General features: G+C 35.1%; 1 protein-coding gene across 1 annotated transcript in view; it reads right to left on the bottom strand.

Moving 5' to 3' along the window:
• Positions 1 to 21,732, bottom strand: part of edc4 (enhancer of mRNA decapping 4) — a 121,528-nt gene that overhangs the window by 22,368 nt on the left and 77,428 nt on the right. The window contains exons 17-25 of the mRNA XM_028809617.2: positions 20,593 to 20,746; positions 19,988 to 20,442; positions 18,459 to 18,560; positions 17,072 to 17,215; positions 13,753 to 13,792; positions 13,082 to 13,262; positions 11,307 to 11,462; positions 7,546 to 7,661; positions 3,237 to 3,402 (exon numbers count right to left, since the gene is read on the bottom strand). Of these exons, the coding sequence (XP_028665450.2) occupies positions 3,237 to 3,402; positions 7,546 to 7,661; positions 11,307 to 11,462; positions 13,082 to 13,262; positions 13,753 to 13,792; positions 17,072 to 17,215; positions 18,459 to 18,560; positions 19,988 to 20,442; positions 20,593 to 20,746 (1,514 nt within the window). The remainder of the gene's footprint in view (positions 1 to 3,236; positions 3,403 to 7,545; positions 7,662 to 11,306; positions 11,463 to 13,081; positions 13,263 to 13,752; positions 13,793 to 17,071; positions 17,216 to 18,458; positions 18,561 to 19,987; positions 20,443 to 20,592; positions 20,747 to 21,732) is intronic.

Raw genomic sequence — 21,732 nt, forward strand, 5'->3', positions numbered from 1 at the left:
AAGGGTGGTCACACCAAATATTGATTTGATTTAGATTTCTCTTTTGTTCATTCACTGCATTTTGTTGATTGATGAAAATAAATGATTAACACTTTCTTTGTTTATAGCATTTTTTCACACCTGCCTAAAACTTTTGCACAGTACTGTACATATATACACATTATATATATATATATATATATATATATATATATATATATATACACACATATAAAGTATATACATACAGTATATACAGTGGTGTGAAAAAATATTTGCCCCCTTCCTGATTTCTTATTCTTTTGCAAGTTTGTCACACAAAATGTTTCTGATCATCAAACACATTTAACCATTAGTCAAATATAACACAAGTAAACACAAAATGCAGTTTGTAAATGGTGGTTTTTATTATTTAGGGAGAAAAAAAAATCCAAACCTACATGGCCCTGTGTGAAAAAGTAATTGTCCCCTGAACCTAATAACTGGTTGGGCCACCCTTAGCAGCAATAACTGCAATCAAGCGTTTGCGATAACTTGCAATGAGTCTTTTACAGCGCTCTGGAGGAATTTTGGCCCACTCATCTTGCAAAAATTGTTGTAATTCAGCTTTATTTGAGGGTTTTCTAGCATGAACCGCCTTTTTAAGGTCATGCCATAGCATCTCAATTGGATTCAGGTCAGGACTTTGACTAGGCCACTCCAAAGTCTTCATTTTGTTTTTCTTCAGCCATTCAGAGGTGGATTTGCTGGTGTGTTTTGGGTCATTGTCCTGTTGCAGCACCCAAGATCGCTTCAGCTTGAGTTGACGAACAGATGGCCGGACATTCTCCTTCAGGATTTTTTGGTAGACAGTAGAATTCATGGTTCCATCTATCACAGCAAGCCTTCCAGGTCCTGAAGCAGCAAACCAACCCCAGACCATCACACTACCACCACCATATTTTACTGTTGGTATGATGTTCTTTTTCTGAAATGCTGTGTTCCTTTTATGCCAGATGTAACGGGACATTTGCCTTCCAAAAAGTTCAACTTTTGACTTATCAGTCCACAAGGTATTTTCCCAAAAGTCCTGGCAATCATTGAGATGTTTCTTAGCAAAATTGAGACAAGCCCTAATGTTCTTTTTGCTTAACAGTGGTTTGCGTCTTGGAAATCTGCCATGCAGGCCATTTTTGCCCAGTCTCTTTTTTATGGTGGAGTCGTGAACACTGACCTTAATTGAGGCAAGTGAGGCCTGCAGTTCTTTAGACGTTGTCCTGGGGTCTTTTGTGACCTCTCGGATGAGTCGTCTCTGCGCTCTTGGGGTAATTTTGGTCGGCCGGCCACTCCTGGGAAGGTTCACCACTGTTCCATGTTTTTGCCATTTGTGGATAATGGCTCTCACTGTGGTTCGCTGGAGTCCCAAAGCTTTAGAAATGGCTTTATAACCTTTACCAGACTGATAGATCTCAATTACTTCTGTTCTCATTTGTTCCTGAATTTCTTTGGATCTTGGCATGATGTCTAGCTTTTGAGGTGCTTTTGGTCTACTTCTCTGTGTCAGGCAGCTCCTATTTAAGTGATTTCTTGATTGAAACAGGTGTGGCAGTAATCAGGCCTGGGGGTGGCTACGGAAATTGAACTCAGGTGTGATACACCACAGTTAGGTTATTTTTTAACAAGGGGGCAATTACTTTTTCACACAGGGCCATGTAGGTTTGGATTTTTTTTCTCCCTAAATAATAAAAACCATCATTTAAAAACTGCATTTTGTGTTTACTTGTGTTATATTTGACTAATGGTTAAATGTGTTTGATGATCAGAAACATTTTGTGTGACAAACATGCAAAAGAATAAGAAATCAGGAAGGGGGCAAATAGTTTTTCACACCACTGTACACACACACATATATATACATCTATACACACATATATACACACACATATATACTGTATACATATATACACATATATACACACAAATATACACATATATATACACACACACACATACATCCATCCATCTACACTGAGACTACATTCAGCAGGTTTTTTTTTTTTTTTAATTAGTTGCTATTTACAAAATAATCAATTTGCACCTAAAAACAAAAAGGCTTATAAAACTGAAAATAAGATTTTTTTTTATAAACTTTAACTTTTTACTTTTAATGTGAATTTCCCCTTGGGATTAATAAAGTATCTATCTATCTATCTATCTATCTATCTATCTATCTATCTATCTAAGTCTATTCACATGCTGTGTGTAGGCCAAATCAATATACCAGACATGGTCAGATGTGTTGATATAAGCATAAAACTTGGTGCAAATTGGTTTAAAACTCATAGATGAAAATGCAACTCTTTTTAAAATACTGCAAAGAATCCTATACTGAATTGGAGAAAAGCAAAAAAAAAAAAAAAATTTTCTTTTTTCTTTCAAACATAAAAATAAATGGGTAACCTTACAATTACAACGCCACAAAAACACAAAATTACACAGTATTTCAACATAAAATTTATCAAAGAATGAAGAGGATTTTTTGAAGTAATGCAGCTAAGTATAATGGGGGCCACAAAAATGAATGTGTTTAATTTGAAAATAAAAAGTAATATTTGTTTACTTTAAACAAGGTACTACACAGCCTTATTTAAGCAAACAAAAAATGTGAAAACCAGAAAGAAAAGATCATGTTACTTGCTTGTAAAATTGTGCCATGATTCTTAAATCTTTTAATAAAAAAGTCTCTTTGACTGATTTACTAAAATATTTATTAAAAAATAATGCATTTTTGTCGATTTACTTTTCACATGTAATTTTAAGATGAGATTTTTCTTTGTTTTAATAAACCTTTTCATTTTTAAAAAGAATTTAAATTGTTTGGCTCTGAATCATTGTTTCAACGCTTCCATTTTTCAAAAAGTCAAAAACAGTCTTTGAAAATTAGATTTGCATAAACTGTTTTGGACTTTCTGGAACACACAGGAATTCAAATACTTCTTCAGTTGTGATTAATAACTTTTGCTGACCACATAGGGGTTGTTTCCAAAAAAAAAAATCCAAGGCTTAATGTTTTGCTTTTTAGCTATTCTTGTACCTGCACATTATGCTCCTAAGCAGATTTTTCCAACTAATGAAGAAAATAAATTTACAGAGACACAAAAAGACACAGCTGGATTATGCAAATTTGTTTAAATAGGGAACCACTAAGGATTTACTTAAATAAATTTAATTCAAATCAAATTATCCAATAAAGTATGAAATATAATAAGCAAACTTACATTCTGCAGTTCCTTGCTTGAAACTCTCATTGATTTGTTGAAACATGGACTGACATCCCTTTTCAAATACTGGTAACACTACACTCTGGAAAGCTTCCTTATAAGATGTTTGGATGGTTCCCTGAAGAGTATCAGCAACAGACCTTCCAATGGCATCTGTAGTGTTCTTTAAATTGGAGACAACACAAGTTTTTAAAACCATAAACATGAGATGCAAACAGAGGTGGTAATTCAGAAAAAAATAGAATTTTATATAATACACTAAAGCAAGTTTCTAAAGTAACTTAAAAACTATAAACAAATATTGTTTATACATTTATTTTCAAAATATAAAAAAATCTGTCATTAAGAAAAAAGATGATAGAGATCTTTTACTGCAAAAGTCTTAACTGACCAAAAAAAACAAAAAAAAACAAATCATTCACTTTGAAAAAATGGACAAATATTATAATACAGTACCAGGGGGCTCTGCTCCTTACTCGCTTCGCTTGCCAACCCCTGGGTATGGGTAACCGAATGTACAATTTAAAGCAATTGTTATTTTCATGGGAACTATTACATATGCATAATAGAACTGTTTTACATTACAGCGAGTAATTAACCATAGTAAAAAAAAGTAAAAACGTATTAAAATGAAAGAAAATTATGTTTCATGTTGCGTTAGAGGTATTCGTTGAGTTATACATTTTCTTTCTGTTTGGCTTTGAAATGTACATGCAAATACTTTTTAAATTTACACTTTTACTGTAACACTTCAGTAAAAACATACGGCAAACAACAAATCTTTTAATTCTAGCCCGATATGCCCCTTCATCGGGAAGAAACACTACTTTTCCCTGATAACAACAAGAATTAGACAATCTATAAGTTTCCAACTTAAACTTTAAAGCCGAACAATATCTACATACTTGTCATATCACCTATGTCCATATATTTGATCTCTTTTCGCTGTTCCGTTATTTCACCGAGTAATAATTTCCATTTGTTAGCACTAATGCGATCTTTACTATCAGTTTTTCGTGCCTTTCGAATTTTACTACTTTCATAATCTTTAACCTGCTCTGCATACGCATTGCGGCAATGTTTTTGAACCTCTTTATAATGTTCTACTTTGTCTTCTACTTTGTCATTTATTCCGTCCCTGCTTGGACCGGATAGGTTTTCAATTCCATTTGGTCCGGGCTTAGATTATTATTGTTCTTTTCTGAATTCTTTTCTCTCCAACGCTTTTGGGCCTCTTTGACGTGCTGCCTTTTCTTCTTCTCTTAGTCATTGACGTGTCATCTAGAACGTATAGAATTATTGTCCAGAAATGGACTATTACGAAAAAAACGAATAGACTGTATGTATAAGAATTCTGTTCAGAAAAGCTTCTTTAAAGAATGAAAGGGAGGACTTTTCATAAACGACTTAAAATGAGGAAAACGTAAAGATTTATAACAGCTGAGAGCGCAGGAAGTGTGTCTGACAAAAGCATCCACACGAATGAGAGATAGAGAGCAGGAACTGTGTCTGACAAAAGTATTCACATGAATGAGAGGTGATTGGACCATGTGCATGGAATAAATTTCCTAGCAAAAGTCTCGTCTCACGGGACTTGAAATTATCTCTTTGAAAAAGTCTCGTGTCATGATTTCCTTTTATAACAGAGAGATATGGAGAGGATAACAAATACCCTATGATTCCCAATTAGTGGAACGACACCGTTTTGTACACAAAACCTGCAAGACATTAACATTTGTTTCAAGACTTTTCATATCAAATATTAAATGTAGTAATTTTTATATTGATAGAAAACAAATCCACCTATATTTAAACATTATGTTCATCTGTTCATTTTCAAAATCTGCTTATCCTAATAAAGGGCGATGTATGGCAGGAAATCAGATATGAATAAGACACCAGGGGCCTCATGTATAAACGGTGCGTACGCACAGAAATGTTGCGTACGAACCTTTCCACGCTCAAATCGTGATGTATAAAACCTAAACTTGGCGTAAAGCCATGCACATTTCCACGGTAACTCATACCTTGGCGTACGCAATTTCTCCGCTCGGTTTTGCAGACTGGCGGCACCCAGCGTCAAAGCAGTGCTACTGTTCCTATGTGATCACCCTTTCTTTCTTAGATCCACATTCCTGACGCGGCTTTATAAATACACTGAAACTAACTGCATATTGTTTATTGGTGTAATGCATCTGATTGTAATTAACCTGTAGCAATATAATGGTCCAGGTAATAGCCATAGTATTCCAAATACCATAACTGCTTTAGCGTTGTTACTCTCACTGCATCATCTTCTTCTTCTTTCAGCTGCTCCCGTTAAGGGTTGCCACAGCGGATCATCTTTTTCCATATTACTCTCACTGCACCACTCGGAGTATTTATATCACTGTATCTGAGTGTGAATCACAGCAGCAATTGATCGGAAAGAGAATTATCAGTATACAGTTTCAAGTACACACTACCTCAACCACGGCAAAAAGCGTCAAAAGCCTTTCCTGTACGGACCTCGCGTTTCAGAAACAGTTTCATCCCAAGAACTATAAACGCACCCAATCAGTCCATCAAGTGCTCCTTGTAGAACTGTTTGTACTTATAAGTACAATGACCTCACTTTAAACTGACACTACAGTTATAATATTGCACAACCTGCGCCACTTTATAAAGCGCGTATGATGACAATATCATTTTTAAGATGAAATGCAGCAAAATATGTTGCTTATAGTATACAGATAAAACTTTAACTTCATTTAAATAATCTGTATTGTTAATAATTAAACATGTGAAGACACGGTGCCGCAGCGCTAGCTAGTTCAGGGATTGTTCCTGCATTGCGTTGTATTCTTGCGCTGACGCGACACTGGAAGGATAGACGGATAGAATAATTATACATGTACTACGAAGATATTTCAATGTTCCTTAAAAGATTTGAAGAATCTGCGTTCTAAGCTTACAGATGGCTTAACGTCTATTACAGAGCTGATTGTGTGGCGATTGGGTATTTGGAGAAAGAAAAGGAAGGACAGGAATTGGAGATTAGTACGTTTGAAAGAGACAGTACTGCTGTGATAAATTATTTCATCGAAGGTCGCACATGGCACAGAAAGCCTCTTGCATGAGATATGAACAATCACTGCGCCACCGTGTTCCCATGTTTAATAACATGCTTTCATTCCTATCATCATGAAAATGATATCACGTATACATCTCAGTATTTTAATTATTCAGAGAGCTGTAATATCACAAATGTAATGGATTCTGTGTCCTGTCGGAGAAAGAGAAAGAATGGAAGCACGTAGTGATTCACACACATAGAGCACATAGAAGATCAAATACAGAACAAAGCATTTAACGTGCTACTTGAGAAACTAGTAAAATAAACGATTTTAAGATGAAGTTTATGATGTTCTACTTTAATGTCAAAATAAACTACGTGATTAAAGTGGAAATTTCGAGATTAAAGTTGACATTTCGTGCTTTTTTTTCCCACTGTGTGCCTATTTTTTTGTCTGTTCCCTAATAAGCTTTCATATGACACTAAGACGGTGGGCTACGACTTGCTTTTCACGGCGACTTTGATATGTGATTTCTTTTTTATTTCGGGCACTGTGCGACTTTGTGAATTTGATCTTTCGAGTTTCTCCGACACTCTGTCACTCGATCAACTTTATTTTGTTGATTATACCACTGTTTAAACCAACAAATAGTATGTTTTTCCTTTGCCTCCACTTGGTATTCACTGAAATTCTTATATTTTCCCCTGTGCTTTTCCCATTGTCTTTTCACAGAAGGCTATTTATATTGATTTGCATATTCAAAGAGGCATAATTCTGGGAGGAGTTGGGGCGGGACAGAAGGCGCGTGCACGTGCGTTACTTTTCACGCCGATCGGGATTTATGTAGTGGAAGAACGTGAAAGTATGCGTGCGCACAGATTCCTGCATCTGGATTTTTCTGTGCGTACGCACAATCCCGCTTTTGTGCTTACGCCATGTTATCGTGTGAGTTCTACGCACGGCGTTATACATGAGGCCCCAGAACATTCTCACTCACAGAAGGCAAACTGGCCTAATCAAGTTGAACTTCATGTCTTCAGGACAAGGGAGGAAAATAGAGCATTAAGAGAAATGCACAAGTATAGCCAAGAGGGGCAAACCCCACATAGTGCATGAGCTTGGAATAACATGGAACAATGAGGAGAAAGTACTAACTAATAGCTCACTGTACCAACCCATTATTTAATTTGAAAATGAAATAACATTTATAATTAAGATCAGTGTTAAAAAATATTTAAAGAAAAACCAACCTTTGCTTTCACAAGTTTTGCCACATTCTCCTTTAATGTCCCTTCTACTGCAGTGAGTTTTGCAGCAATTGTGTTACTTAATTGGCCTGTGACAGGCTCAAGACATTTTGATACAGCTAGAAAACACAACATTAAAATAAAGATAACTAGGAAAGCGGATCATTTTTTTACATTTTTAAACAGCTACAATTTTCTAAAGTGCTACTTGCATTTACTACATAAAAAATATTAAACAGAACAAAAATATGGGGGAAAAAAACAACAAATGATGAATACTTGGACAAAACAAACTTTAAAAACACACACACAAAAAAAAAAAATGTAAAACACCTGCAAGCCAAGACTATGAGATTACAGAGATAATGGTTTGATCTTCTAGTTGAATGATAAAAGAAAAAAGTATTGATAAACAGATTAAAAAAAAACAACACCTTAAGAAAATATCCATGACAAGCAACATCTAATCAATCATTGTTTTTACTGCAAAGGAAGCAAGTAGTGAATGTTCAAAACATTCAGTGAATTTGAACCAGGCCAAGATACTCTCTTCATGGTTTAATGCTAAAAAAGGGACTATGAAAGAAAAGCACAAAATATTTGAAAGTAGAAAAATGTACAACAGTACACAGTGCAACATGTACAAAAGGAAATTACCTTTGTATATGTAAGAAACAACCATATCCAGACTACACTGACAAAAGATATACTTCATTAGATACCTGCTTCTTTATGAAATATAAACCTGGGCTCAGCCAGTAACAGCAAAACCAAGAGGAGCATTGAGTCCCAAGTGAAATATGAACCAGTTAAACAGAGCTGCACAGTCTTGTATGACAGAATTATGCACCTGAGATTCGAGAAGTTAAACATCACACTGCATTTCTTATGATATTTATATTTGAAGGTCTCTCTACCCATGCATCTTACAATACTATAGAGAATTAAACTGGTTGTACATACATAGCTATTGTTTATTCTATTTAGGTTTTTGTCTAAAATGTTTGAATTTTAGGTCACCATGCTACTAGGGAAAAGTCTGTCAACAACAGCCAGATTAGTTCCAAATGTCTTTTTCAGAAACATAGTAGATCTGTTATTACTGATCAAACTGAACGGAACAATCACTGGCGTGGGGGCCAGTCAATGTGATCAATTCCTTCATCCTCCAGGAACTGCTTGCATACTCTCGCCACATGAGGCCAGGCTTTGTCGTACACCAGGAAGAACCCAGGACCCATTGCACCAGCATAGGGTTCGACAATGGGTCCAAGGATTTCATCCCAATACCCAATGGCAGCCAAAGTGCCATTGTCTAGCCTGTAGAGGTCTGTGCGTCCCTCCATGGATATGCCTCCCCAGATCATCACTGACCCACCACCAAACCTGTCATGCTGAACAATGTTACAGGCAGCGTAACAGTCTCCATGGCTTCTGCAGACCCTTTCACGTCTGTTACATATTCTCAGGGTGAACCTGCTTTCATCAGTGAAAAGCACAGGGCGCCAGTAATTCTGGTATTCATGGCAAATTCCAAACGAGCTCCACGGTGCTGGGCAGTCAGCACAGGACCCACTAGAGGATGTCGGGCCCTCAGGCCACCCTCATGAAGTCTGTTTCTGATTGTTTGGTCAGAGACATTCACATCAGTGGCCTGCTGGAGGTTATTTTGTAGAGCTCTGGCAGGCACATCCTGTTCCTCCTTGTCCAAAGGGGCAGATACCGGTCCTGCTAATGGATTAAAGACCTTCTACGGCCCTGTCCAGCTCTCCTAGAGCAACTGCCTGTCTCCTGGAATCTACTACATGCCCTGGAGACTGTGCTGGGAGACACAGTAAACCTTCTGGCAATGGCACATATTGATGAGAGAAGTTGGACAACCTGTGCAACATCTGTAGGGTCCAGGTATCACCTCATGCTACCAGTAGTGACACTGACCGTAGCCAAATGCAAAACTAGTGAAAAAATAGTCAGAAAAGATGAGGAGGGAAAAATGTCATTGGCCTCCACCTGTTAAACCATTCCTGTTTTGGGGGTCGTCTCATTGTTGCCCCTCTAGTGAACCTGTTGTTAATTTCATTAACACCAAAGCAGCTGAAACTTATTAACAAACTCCTCTGCTACTTAACTGACCAGATCAATCCACCTGTTAAACCATTCCTGTTTTGGGGGTCGTCTCATTGTTGCCCCTCTAGTGAACCTGTTGTTAATTTCATTAACACCAAAGCAGCTGAAACTGATTAACAAACTCCTCTGCTACTTAACTGACCAGATCAATATCCTAGAACTTTCAATGACTTGATGCTATACTCTGATTAAAAATTAATTTTTCTGAGCAGTATATATTGTGAGACACACCATGGGGAAACTGGCTTCCCAGCTGGAGCTATTCTTGCCCAGCTGGGATACCAGTGGCATGGAAGGGACAGGGGAAGACAATGTGGCCAGGGCATTGTCTCCCTCAAAACGCTAGGTTTCTTCATAATAATGACCTTGTGCTGTACCTGTTTTCATAACAATTACCTCACCTTGTAAACTTCTTTCCCCTAATAATCAGCAGGCTTTTCAAAACAATCATTAGGACTCGAAGGTCATACTTGTCGCCTGGCCTGGAGATGACCATCACCTGATCATGTTTTACATTCCTCATGTTCTCACATTCCTAATCTTAATCTAATAAAGATTGGAGGCCTTTTAATTGATCGGTCCTCATCATTAAGATGGAACCGGGATGACTCACATATGAGAAACTGAACTTGCTCAATTAATAATTGCTTGTTGCACCAGCATCCCATAAGACTAAAATCAAAGGCAGCTGTGCTAGTAAGCACAGCATGCAACTTCATTGATAAGGGCTAAGCTGCTGAAGCTGGAAACAGGCAAGTGGCCTTGAGTCGGCAAGCACAGTGCTAAAGCCTTATTAATTAACCCCTAAATCCTTATATTGTTCAAAGCCAGCTGATACATGTTTTGCTTTGCCTTAATTAATATATTGATTCATGATGAAGCATTGATATATGAACTTAACGGCTATCTAGAATGTATGTATACATGCCAAAGTAACAGCCTGAGAGTACAAGCAGCTGCGTCTTTCGGCAGTGGCATATAGCCGCATACAATCTGGCTTACCAGCACAGGGGCTAAGCCACTGGAGATGAATGCAGATGGCAGTTTTAATAAGCAATTCATAAACTCGTGTATAGTTCAAACTAGCTAACACAATACAGCTTGCTTTTAACCTGATCATCTAGAATATTCATAAGCCTTAATATATAAATTTAAATGCCATTTAAAAAACGTTTATATGTTTAAAGTGCTTATGCACTAGCGTGCAAGTTTACTTAGTTTTCTTTATGTTTAAGGGCCTTGAAGGTTGGCGGAAACTTGTTTAGACTTTGGCAAGTCAAAAGGCCCATCAGAGCCACCATATTCCCAAAACAAAAGTTTGTTTACTCAGTTCCCTCAAAAAATACAGCGTCTTTTGTTCATAGAGAACACAGCAAGTGAAAAAAAAAAGCAGCGGCCCGTAAAATAATAGTGCCTGTCTAAGCCAATTAAAAAAAGATGTCAATCAACTCCTTTAAATAATAAATGTTTTTTAAACCAATTAACAAGGCATACTAACTTTAATATTGACTATAATGGTTGTTAGTGTTTGTAAATTTTTTAAAAGAATATACTGAACAATTTGCTTTGCTTATAAAGAGAGGAACAGCATTCTAAACAATATATCAAGTCAATTTAAGTAACTTGAACTAACTTACATTGAGATACAGTCTTCTTGAGTTCCTCCCGGACAGCCTTATCCAGACGATTTGACAAGGTGTTTGATAGGGTCTGAGAAAGATGCTGGGACAGATGTTCTTGCATCTGCCGGTTTCGTTCATGTCCATCAGCTAATATCCGTTCTATTCGTCTTTCTGAATGCCTCATAAAGGAACTCTAACATTGTCAAATTGAATAGCTCCAGGCTTTAAAAAAAAAAAAAAATCAAAAAAGGAATGCTGCTCTATTTCATAAGAATGAAATTCAAAATTACTTTGCCTCATTATATAACATTTGGTCTTCTCCGTTGTCTTAAAAAGAAAAGGTTTATAAAGGGCAAGATATTAATCTGGTATAAAATAATGAGATAACTAGAAGATATCAACCTGTCTCTTTCAAAGTAGCACATTGATTTTTCATAATACTAGTTACTGCTCATATAAGTACCACACAAAAAATGAATACATCCAGTGAATAACAGATATCAAGTTTCTTCAGAAAAAATAAGTATTACCAGTTATCTATAAAACTCTATAATACTGAAAACACATTGGCAGTGACACATTAATAATAAAACACATTCTTACAAAGTTCATGGGCTTAAATGTTCAATATACCCTGTTAGTTTCAATATTACAACTTAGAACTTTAGCAATTAAAATGCAGAATCACAGTACCAGCTTTTCATGTTACCTGTTAAATTGCTATTGAGGGAAGAATTTGTGCAAGGAAAGGTATATATAACAGTTACATTTTTAAAATTTAGACTGGCGAATCTAAATGGTACGAATCACTCATTTGCTCAATAGTAAATGAGAGATAGACAGCACTTGGTATCTTGGGAAATTATGACTTAATATAAGCTGAAGAAAAACAAAACTATTCTAACATTAATGCATATTTAGAATTAAAACCAAAAAAGGCCCAGTTCTTTGTGTCCACAAGTAGAACATGACACACAGTGATATAAGTTTGAAATGTCAATAAATTAGTCTTCTTAGTCATAGTTTCTCAATTATCAATGAAACTTTAAAAAAATATAAATTTAAATATTCATAGGGTTTTCAAAAAAGTTATATATGACAAAGCCAGAATAATAACCTCTACTATATTTAATAACTTTTGTTTTAGAATTATTGCAATTAATAGTATGCAAAATTAATGCTATCGCTAGCACGGAATAGGTTCATTAATATATACCAATCTGAAAAGTACTAATACACGTAAAATATGGAAAACATGATATAAGAGGGGAAGAATGTGCAAAATGAATGTTTCTGTAGAATCCTTATGGGCAAAGGACCTATTTACAATGCCTCACAGCATCTGCTACATCCTTGTTGTATAAGCCAAGCGCAACAGCAGATTGCAGCATTATATAACTGATTCAACCTGTCAACACAAATCCTGCAGGGTTAATGACAGATCCCCTGATATTTTGATTTTATTTAATCAGCTGCTGGATATGTTACATCAAAAATAAAGTACTAGTGAGTGTTAATGTCAGAATGTTTTGTTTAAAAAATACACATTAAAAAGCTAAAGGATGCTAAATAATTTTTGAATAATTTTACATAATGTAGGCAAAACATTAAAAATCAAACACTACATTAAAGGTTTGATTTTGCTTTCACCAAGAAATGAAGCTCCATTAGAAAAACTTTTTTGTAAATTTTCACCAGTTTTAACTTTTGTCAAGGCTGTATCACCAGGAAATCCAATACTGATAATAAGAAATCAACACTATGCCATCTACCAGCTGGCTGAAGGATACGCTCTTGTTCTTGTTGAGTTACCATCATATGCTCTACGTGCCCCAGGATAGAGCCTTGGATAGAGTCCATGTGGTTAGTGAGTCTCTGCATCAGGTCAAGTTGGCTCTGTTTCAGCTCTGCAATCTCTCTCTGCTGTGTCCGTACTAGTGACAATAGCTCTTCTTGAACTTCTGGGTTCACCTGCACCATAAAACAAGCATTATGTACATTTTACTCCCCTTAAGCAGCACTTTCCACACTATAGAATGCAAAAATCACCATAAATTTTGACACATCTTAATGCATGATGTATACAGTCATGTATTATACCTCCCTGCAGAAAAAGGTTTTAACAGAAAAATACCATTTAATGATAAAACCTTAAGCTTAGTACCTGAAAAAATACATATAAAAACAATGCATATCTAGGTATAAAACGCAACGTAACAAGCTTGTAAGAATTCCTGTTTTTTACTTATACATTATACAGGTTTTAAATGATCACACTTGGAGAAGTATAAGTTTGATATCAAAGACAGCAAAACAGAGAATTATAAATAAACCAAAACAAAGATCCATCAAGCAAAAAGTAGAAACCTCTTGCTCTCTCTGAAGGTAAATTTCACATGAAAAGCATACTATTAAATCAAAATACAAATTTAAAAACAAAAATGGACACAAGGAAACGTACCTGGTGCACATAATCTGAGGACCTTATAAGTAATGCATCCCTGAGAAATAAAATAAATACTTTTTTTAAAATTACATTAGATAATTCATGTGTTGCAATCTAAATGTCTTTATCATAAAACAGTTAGCAGCTGTGAACAATGGTATCACAATTTTGGAACATCAAGGAATACATTTGATCATTTATGTCAACGTCTGTCTGCAAAACTATTGAAAATACAATATTAAGGCATGCCATTTTGATCAGAAAAACAAGTAGTATTGGATGGAGACAGTCTGCGCAAATGATTAAGTCTGCGCTCATTTTCTTTCCATTGGCACACAGAGTCAGCACTGTAATTTATCTTGATTTTTAATGCAAAGATATGACATGGCTATGCCATAAATACTGGCGTAAAATTAATTGGGGACTGTACATTTCCAGACAATTCTGATTCAAGTATTCAGACACAGCTTACACTGAAATCACATGTCTGAATCACACTTATTACCACATAAATTCAATCTGAGAAGTTCTGGTTCCATGTTTTGTTGTTATTTTTTTTTGCTTTTTACAGTTAACTTAATATATCGAATGTGCGTCACATATGAGTGAAGAAATGGAATTGAGCTGCATTAGAAGCCTGTAAAAACCACAACCCCCTACAAAAATGACCAAGAACAAAAGTGAAAAAAAAAGTTACAAACTGTCAATAAAACCAAGTCTGCAACAAAACATTTTATTAAACATCAATCAACAGTCTTGTCTTGGGCCTGTAAAATGAAATAACCAACAGCACTTTATCTAGTATCGTTCTATAACATTTCCTTTTCAAGCACAGAACTTTAATAAAATTATTTACCTGTATTTATGTTTTAACAAACAGTGCTAATCAATGTTAAAAGATTTGGATAAAACAAAACTCCTCTCAAAAATGTTATTTTTCCATACATTACTTAACCAGGAATTTTTATGGGTTTTTTTTTTTCCCCATGGATATGTTTTGTATTGTTTGCTGTTGTACAGCATTGGTCACTATTGGCTTGTAATATATTAAAACTCATTTCTCCCCATTACACTTTAAATTATGATTTTTTTTTTCTTATCCATCACTAGGATGGGGTAAGAAACAAATAAAAATATCATTTATGGGCTAAATATTCCTTTAAGATAGCATGTTGAGTATGAAGATGGGTCTGAATTGGCAACCTTAAAACCTAAAGTAGGCCAAGCTGGCTGCAATCAACTCAGTTATTAAAAAAAACCAACATATTTCTGTATGATCTCTAACTACTTTCTGAGGAATTGACATTTTGTATTGTGTTATGAAAATATTACTTCAAATGACTACGTAAAGCACATTTATCACCCCTATAGTGAATACACACATTTTTCCTTTTCGGTTCAGCATGGGTCTAAACTAAACCATTCTAATAATAAACAGATAGTTGTGATTTGAAGAGGTAATTGCACCCCAAGTAGCATCCACTTAGTATTGAGTATTGAGCCAAACAAGTAAGTGTAATGGCAATCTAGAATTGCCTTCTATTGTTGTTGGCACTCGTATGTTTGATCCAAATTATACAACATGTAATTTAATAAAATGTGATACATTAGTGGATGTGCCGAGACAGTGTTTGGAAACCACACCACCCTGGTCCACTGGCAAAAGGTTGGCCTAAAATCCGAATTGGGCCAGATACAGACTTGAGACACTGATAGTAAATTTAAAAAAAAATTGTTTGTAAAAGTGCAATTGACACTTTAGAGCAATTGCAGAGTACATAATGGACTACTGGTGAGAATGACAATGGCACAACACTGGTCACTTTCTGAACAGGAATCTGAAATTTTGAACCTCGGAGGTTTTAGAAGTTCCCCTATAAATGCTTAAATTAAAAACTAACTTTCTGCAGTAAGCAGTTTGAAAAACATGAACTAAGCAGTTTTTTAGTTTCCTGTGTAGGACTGGAGAAAAACTGAACTGCTTTATTACTCATATTATGCCTTAAAATATTATTACATTTTAATTCTTAGAAGTGCTGTTTAAAAAAAGAAGTGTGAAACTTGTTACATGTAATCAGAAGTAACTAAGCATTATTTAAGCAAAGGCAGAATATTTTAATCATATGTTTGATAGGTTATCTATAAAAATGAAATTGTTTATGTTAATATAATCCGGGTTGAGGAAAGTCCAGGATTGAACAAAAGTGAAGTAACAAACAGGAGGATCCAAACAATTCTGTTTTTTTGTTGTAAAAATGGAATGAAATTTGCAAAATTTGAAGATAGAGAGGAAGGTCTTAATGTGTCATCCCTGCTAAACTTTTGTAAGAATATTATTTTTCTATTACTTACTTTCTGCATTTTACCATTTTAATTTAAAATTTTTGTTGTTCTTTAATAAATACTCATAAAATTGGGGGGGGGGGGTGTTGGGGGTTTCATTAAACAGCAAAGCAGTGGAGTGGATGATATGGGTGGTCTCAGAAACACCTTATCCTGCACTACATTTCAGTCCAACACTGAGATGTTGTGGCCTAGTTTATGCATACCTCATTAGCTGCTGGGGGACATTTGCATAGAAAAGCTACTTTATTTTATTTAGTTAGTGGCTATTTATTGAGTTAGTTAATTGCATTACTCAAAGTAATTCCTCAAGGAAGAGTATGGTGCCATCTCAGTTACAAAGTTTCAATGGAATAAAGAATACTGAAAAGCTGAATTAAAAACTTCACCCAATCATGTCTTTTCTGTATGTGCTTTGTCCAGAAAAGGGTAAATTTATATAATTTAAAAAAAAAAAAATCATGCGCCTTTTTTTGTTTGTCTCTCACAGAATTTTAACTCCAGCACAGAGACTTGTGACAAATGCTTTTTGAACCAAATTTAAGGCAGAGAAATATAATATATAGACAACCACATATTTGCATGTCTCTTTTTATGTATTAGTCCCCCCCCCCCCCCCCCCCCCCCCCCCCCCCCATTCTGGCCGAGTTACTGCTTTAAGACAGCAGAATAATAATAAAAAGAATTAGATTAACAATAAAGAAGTAAAATTGGACAGCACTTGCAGTGCACCAGCCCCTAATAAATGGGGGAACCGTTTATATTATCTAAGAAAAATGCTAGTAGGAGCTTGGTGGGTATGTTACCATCAACAGCATAAATTTGACTGAAGATAGGCATACCATTTTACTTAAGAGGCTAGATGTAAATTACAAATGTAATTTGTTTTCGTAACTCTCCGCATTAGGCATTTAAAGCTGAAGCACTTAATGTAAACTGTCAGATAAGAATTTAAAAATCAAGGGCTTCATTATCTGATCTTAAAACCCACCCATCATCCTTTTTGCTCTTCTTCTTTAATTTTGGAGAACCTCGTGGTGAGACCTTCCATTCCTTTACAGGCAGCCTGTGAGTGGATTTAGATCCATAATTCCCAGATGAACAGGCAAGACTGGCTACTTCATCATCATGATCACTGTGACAGAGATTAAACAAAATTTAAGCATGTCCTTTAAAATATTTAAAAAATACTCAGTACAGGTCATGCAATGAAGCTGTATTTTATATTCTTCAATATTTTTGCAGGAAAACCTTAAAACAGAAATATGAATTTTATAAACAATATGAGGAAATTAACAAATATAACAGGTAAGTAAAAGTGGTACATTATACAACTTGGCTTACATTTTCTAAAACTATTAAAATCATACAAATTTCGTGTGATTTAATGAAATGAAGCTCTTGGAAATGACCGGGTAACTTTTTAACAGAACCATTGTACATTCAGCTAAAGTATATCTATTCTACAACTTTTATTCTCTTTACACAGCAGGAGCACAATAAGGTTAAGTGACTAATTATCAGAGAATGTTACAAGCACAGACTAGGACAATCCACAACCCTGTATTTCAACTGACATGGTCATTAGATAACAATGTGCAAAATATCAATCATTTATGAAAAATTTAAGACCATGCAACATTTCCATCCTACCTTTAATACTATTATCCACTCCACATAATTAAGCCTGTCCTTACCTGAAATGTTAACCATTTCAAAAGTGAAAAATGAGTATGCTAATATGCTAATAAAAGCCTAAAAAAATGGGAGAGGGGCAAGATGTTTATATGTAGGATACACAAAAGATTTAGCCAAACATTTATTTCTATTGATAGCAATTCATTAAAGTATTGTTTGAATTATATGTTAGATATATTTGTTAAACTCCTCAATATTCTCCACGATCTTTGTCAACAGCCTTGTGCCAGCAACAAACAAGAGCATACCCACTTTTTCTACCATTCTGTCTCTGTCAGTAACAGCCATTTCTTTAATAACCTTATCATTACTCCAAAAAGTTTTGCCATAGATGGTATCTATTACAGTGCCAATCAGGTAAAATCTTTATTACGTGCACACATTAACTACTAGGAAGAGCTTGATTAGCTTCTAAATGAAAACAATGTATTTCCTCATATTAGTTAAACTAATAAGACACAATGCAAAATCCATAAGGAATTACTTTATCCTTTTTGAACTCAAATCTTTGGAGTATGAACTTGGTTTACATTTAGCAGTTGCCAAGGATTAAATGTGGCAAGCAAAAAAAAAAAATTATCAGCATGCAAATACAGTTTTCTCAAAATAAAAATCTCAAGAATGAGATGCAAACAGACAAGGTCAATTTCATAATACTGTCCCAATTATCACCAGCATACCTCTGCTCTGCACTTGCATCCTGGCTATCATGTTGGTGAAGGTGATACGGATGACGATGGAATGGGGAAGTTTTGTGTTTCTCTTTCACATCCTCTCTGGAGCTGAAACAAATATAAAAATGTTGAACTAACAAGCCTAATGTTTACTAAGTATTAATATCAGATTCTTCTTTATCTCTTGTTTTCTTATTGAAAATGTAAGTAGTTCTGAATTCATTTAAGTATCCTTTTTTGACATGCTTAATTGCACAGGACTCCTCCTCCAATTCTTTTTCTCAGGTTATTACTTCACTTTCTTTAATGTAAAGGCTTACACTCTAGTCTTTACAATAAGTTCACAGCAGAAAAAAAAAAGCTAGCTCAACCACTGTAATACTTTGTGTAAAAAGAGCGTTGAAACTAAATTACTATAAAGCTTAGAAAAACAGATAATGAAAAAAATCTTTTTCGTGATTGGCCAATTTATAGATCAAAGAGCATGTATTTTAAAATATTTTATTTTTTAGTATTTTTATGGTTACTGAACAATAATCCTACAGAATTTAATTTTCTTAATGAAATATTAACAATTATCAACTGTGGTCTATAATTTAATTATAAAAATACCAAAGTTAATACTTCAATATAGAACACAAGGCATCCCTGGTCTGGTTATGCAAGAGCTTAGTGTAAAAGTTTTTTTTAAAGAGAAAAAAAAATGGGACCAGCCAATCCAGTAAGATGATATCAGTAAATGGTATCTGCCCTTAGAAGGAAAAAAAAAAACCTTATCAGAGCATCACTACCCTTCACTCTTGCACTAATTCTTCAGTCACTAAACACTCCCGGTAACTTTTTCCGAATTTTCCAGCCTGAATGCATTCTACAGTTTATAGCTAAATCAAGCTTGCCATTCTCTTTAATAAATGATCCTAGGTATTTTAACTTTTCTACCCATCAAAGCCTCTCTCACTGGAGATTAACTTTTCCATTTTATTCTTATCCCTTAAATCTTAAATATTCTTTTCCTACTATTTTTAAGGGGTTTACCCTCCATAGCTCTTCTCCACTGCTCCAGTTTCGATTCTGCAATACTCTTAATGACACCACATTGCATAATATCATTCGCAAATATCATGCTCCATTGAGCCTAATCTATTATTTGCCTAGGAATAACATCCACAACTTAAGTAAAAACATAACGTTTAATTATGATCTTTGATGGAACCCAACTGCAAATCCACATGTTATTTCTACACTACCTTATACCTATTCTTAAATATGCTTGCATACTTCACAAGTACACCCTTCTCTCTCATATGTTTGCCAATTTCCTGCTTGGGAACTCTATTACATGCTTTCTCTAAATATATAAACACCATGTGCAGGCCTTTCTATTTTTCTCTGTCTCAAGGCAAAAATCACATTGTTAATACTTTAAAACTTTCATTATTCTTGCTACAATGCTTCATATTTAAAATCAAACTTAAGACTATGAAATTTCTTAATCCTTTAAATTCAGCTTTGTACATTTTATTTTAACAACTAACCTTTCTGCAATGCTATTCCTAGTTTCTCTGGTTATGTCAGGTGCTGCAGGCCATGGTTGACTGCTGCTGTTTTCTGCAGCAGTAACATTCTCTTGAGAAAGTACTGCCTCCAAAAGTGAAGGAGTAGTGGTAAGTCTCTCTGTCTCTACTGGTGCCATTTCCAAAGAATGATGGCTATGCTCTGAATTGTGTCGGTTCCTAGGGGGCAAAAGATGCAGAGCAGAGGCTGCGGATGCCATGCTATCTGAATGAAGGCCTGGTTCAAGAACTTCCCCAGATGAATTTCCCCGCAGAAGTGTTTCTGAAGCTATTTCAGGAATGTCCTGTGACATAGCCGTGGAAGCAGAAGAAATAACATCAGGAGATCGTTCACGGGTTGGAGAGGCTTGAGGACCTAGGAGTGGTTCAATGGACTGCAAATCTAGTAAGAGTGGTGGATTAGCTGAAGATGGAACCTACAAGAAGAAAAATATATGCATTTGATATGTTACCATTATATATGAAAAAGTATGCAATACTCAATTTTCCTTAATTGTTTCACAATTACATTTAAGTGTAGCAAGGGTTTTAAAAAAATCAATTATTCATCAAGCTGTTTTTATTACCTGGATATTTTTTGTTGGTAGTGTCTCCGAATGTCCCGTTATAAGAACAGAACTGTTCCGTGGGCTGGCCTGCAAACATGAACTGCTGCTGCTGCTTAATGTAACACTGCTATCAAGCGACATCTTTGGACTAAGAGTTAGTTCATCACCAGGTCTACAAGACAAACACATATTTTCATTTAACAGTGGTTTGGGAAAATTTGTAAATTGGGAATCCCTTTCAGTGTAACAGTGTTAAAACACTGCAGTTGTCTGATTTTACATTTCTTTATAATTAAACTGACATGGTCAAAAACATGAAAAACCTGTTACAGTATCCAAATGCTTAAAATGTTTTCAAATACTGCTGAAGTAGAAAAAAAAATTCCACTTCTTCCAACCTTAAGACATTTTAAATTAAAAGTAGTCTATGTATTCATAACACTGCTCCAAGTTTTAACAATTCAAACTGAGAAAAATACAACTGTCTTACAACTGACCTCTGAAATCATCTGTCACATATGACAGGTGATAAAAATGCAGATTTATAAAAGGAAGAAAAATATACATGAAGAATGTTGTTTTCTCTCTCTGATCACTATTGGCTCAAAAATCATAAAATTGAAGCTGCACCTTAGAAAAGTGACCTTGAAAGACCACATTACTCAACTACACCTTCCATAGTACTATCTAAAATGTAGAAGGAATGTAACTTATAATAAAAAACTAATCTGCATAAGACTACTGTAGTGTTTGCTAAAAAGCACAACATCCAACAAGCTAAGTTTTGATAAAGGGTCTTGTGGTCACAGGACCAAAAATTAAGCCTTTCAGCCTAAATCCAAAATACTATAAAACTTGAATTGTCCATTTCTTTCTCTCCATCACTCTTCAGCAAGATATGGCGGCAGCATTACCATGCCTGTAATAGGTCATGGGAAAGCCAAAAGCTTAGAAAAGCACCCTTCTTTCAGCAGGACAGTCATCATATTAGCAGGTCAAAACTAGTTCAACAAAAAAGTGAATGTCCCCAAATACCCTAGTTAAATCCTGATTTCAGCCCCATAGAAAACTGTGGAACCATTAGTATATGTGATCATTGCAACACTGTTCTAGAAACTTTATTAAAACTATAATCCCTGAAACCTACGAAAAAAGCAG

The sequence above is a fragment of the Erpetoichthys calabaricus genome, chromosome 9, assembly GCF_900747795.2.
Source record: "Erpetoichthys calabaricus chromosome 9, fErpCal1.3, whole genome shotgun sequence".
Lineage (NCBI taxonomy): Eukaryota > Metazoa > Chordata > Cladistia > Polypteriformes > Polypteridae > Erpetoichthys > Erpetoichthys calabaricus.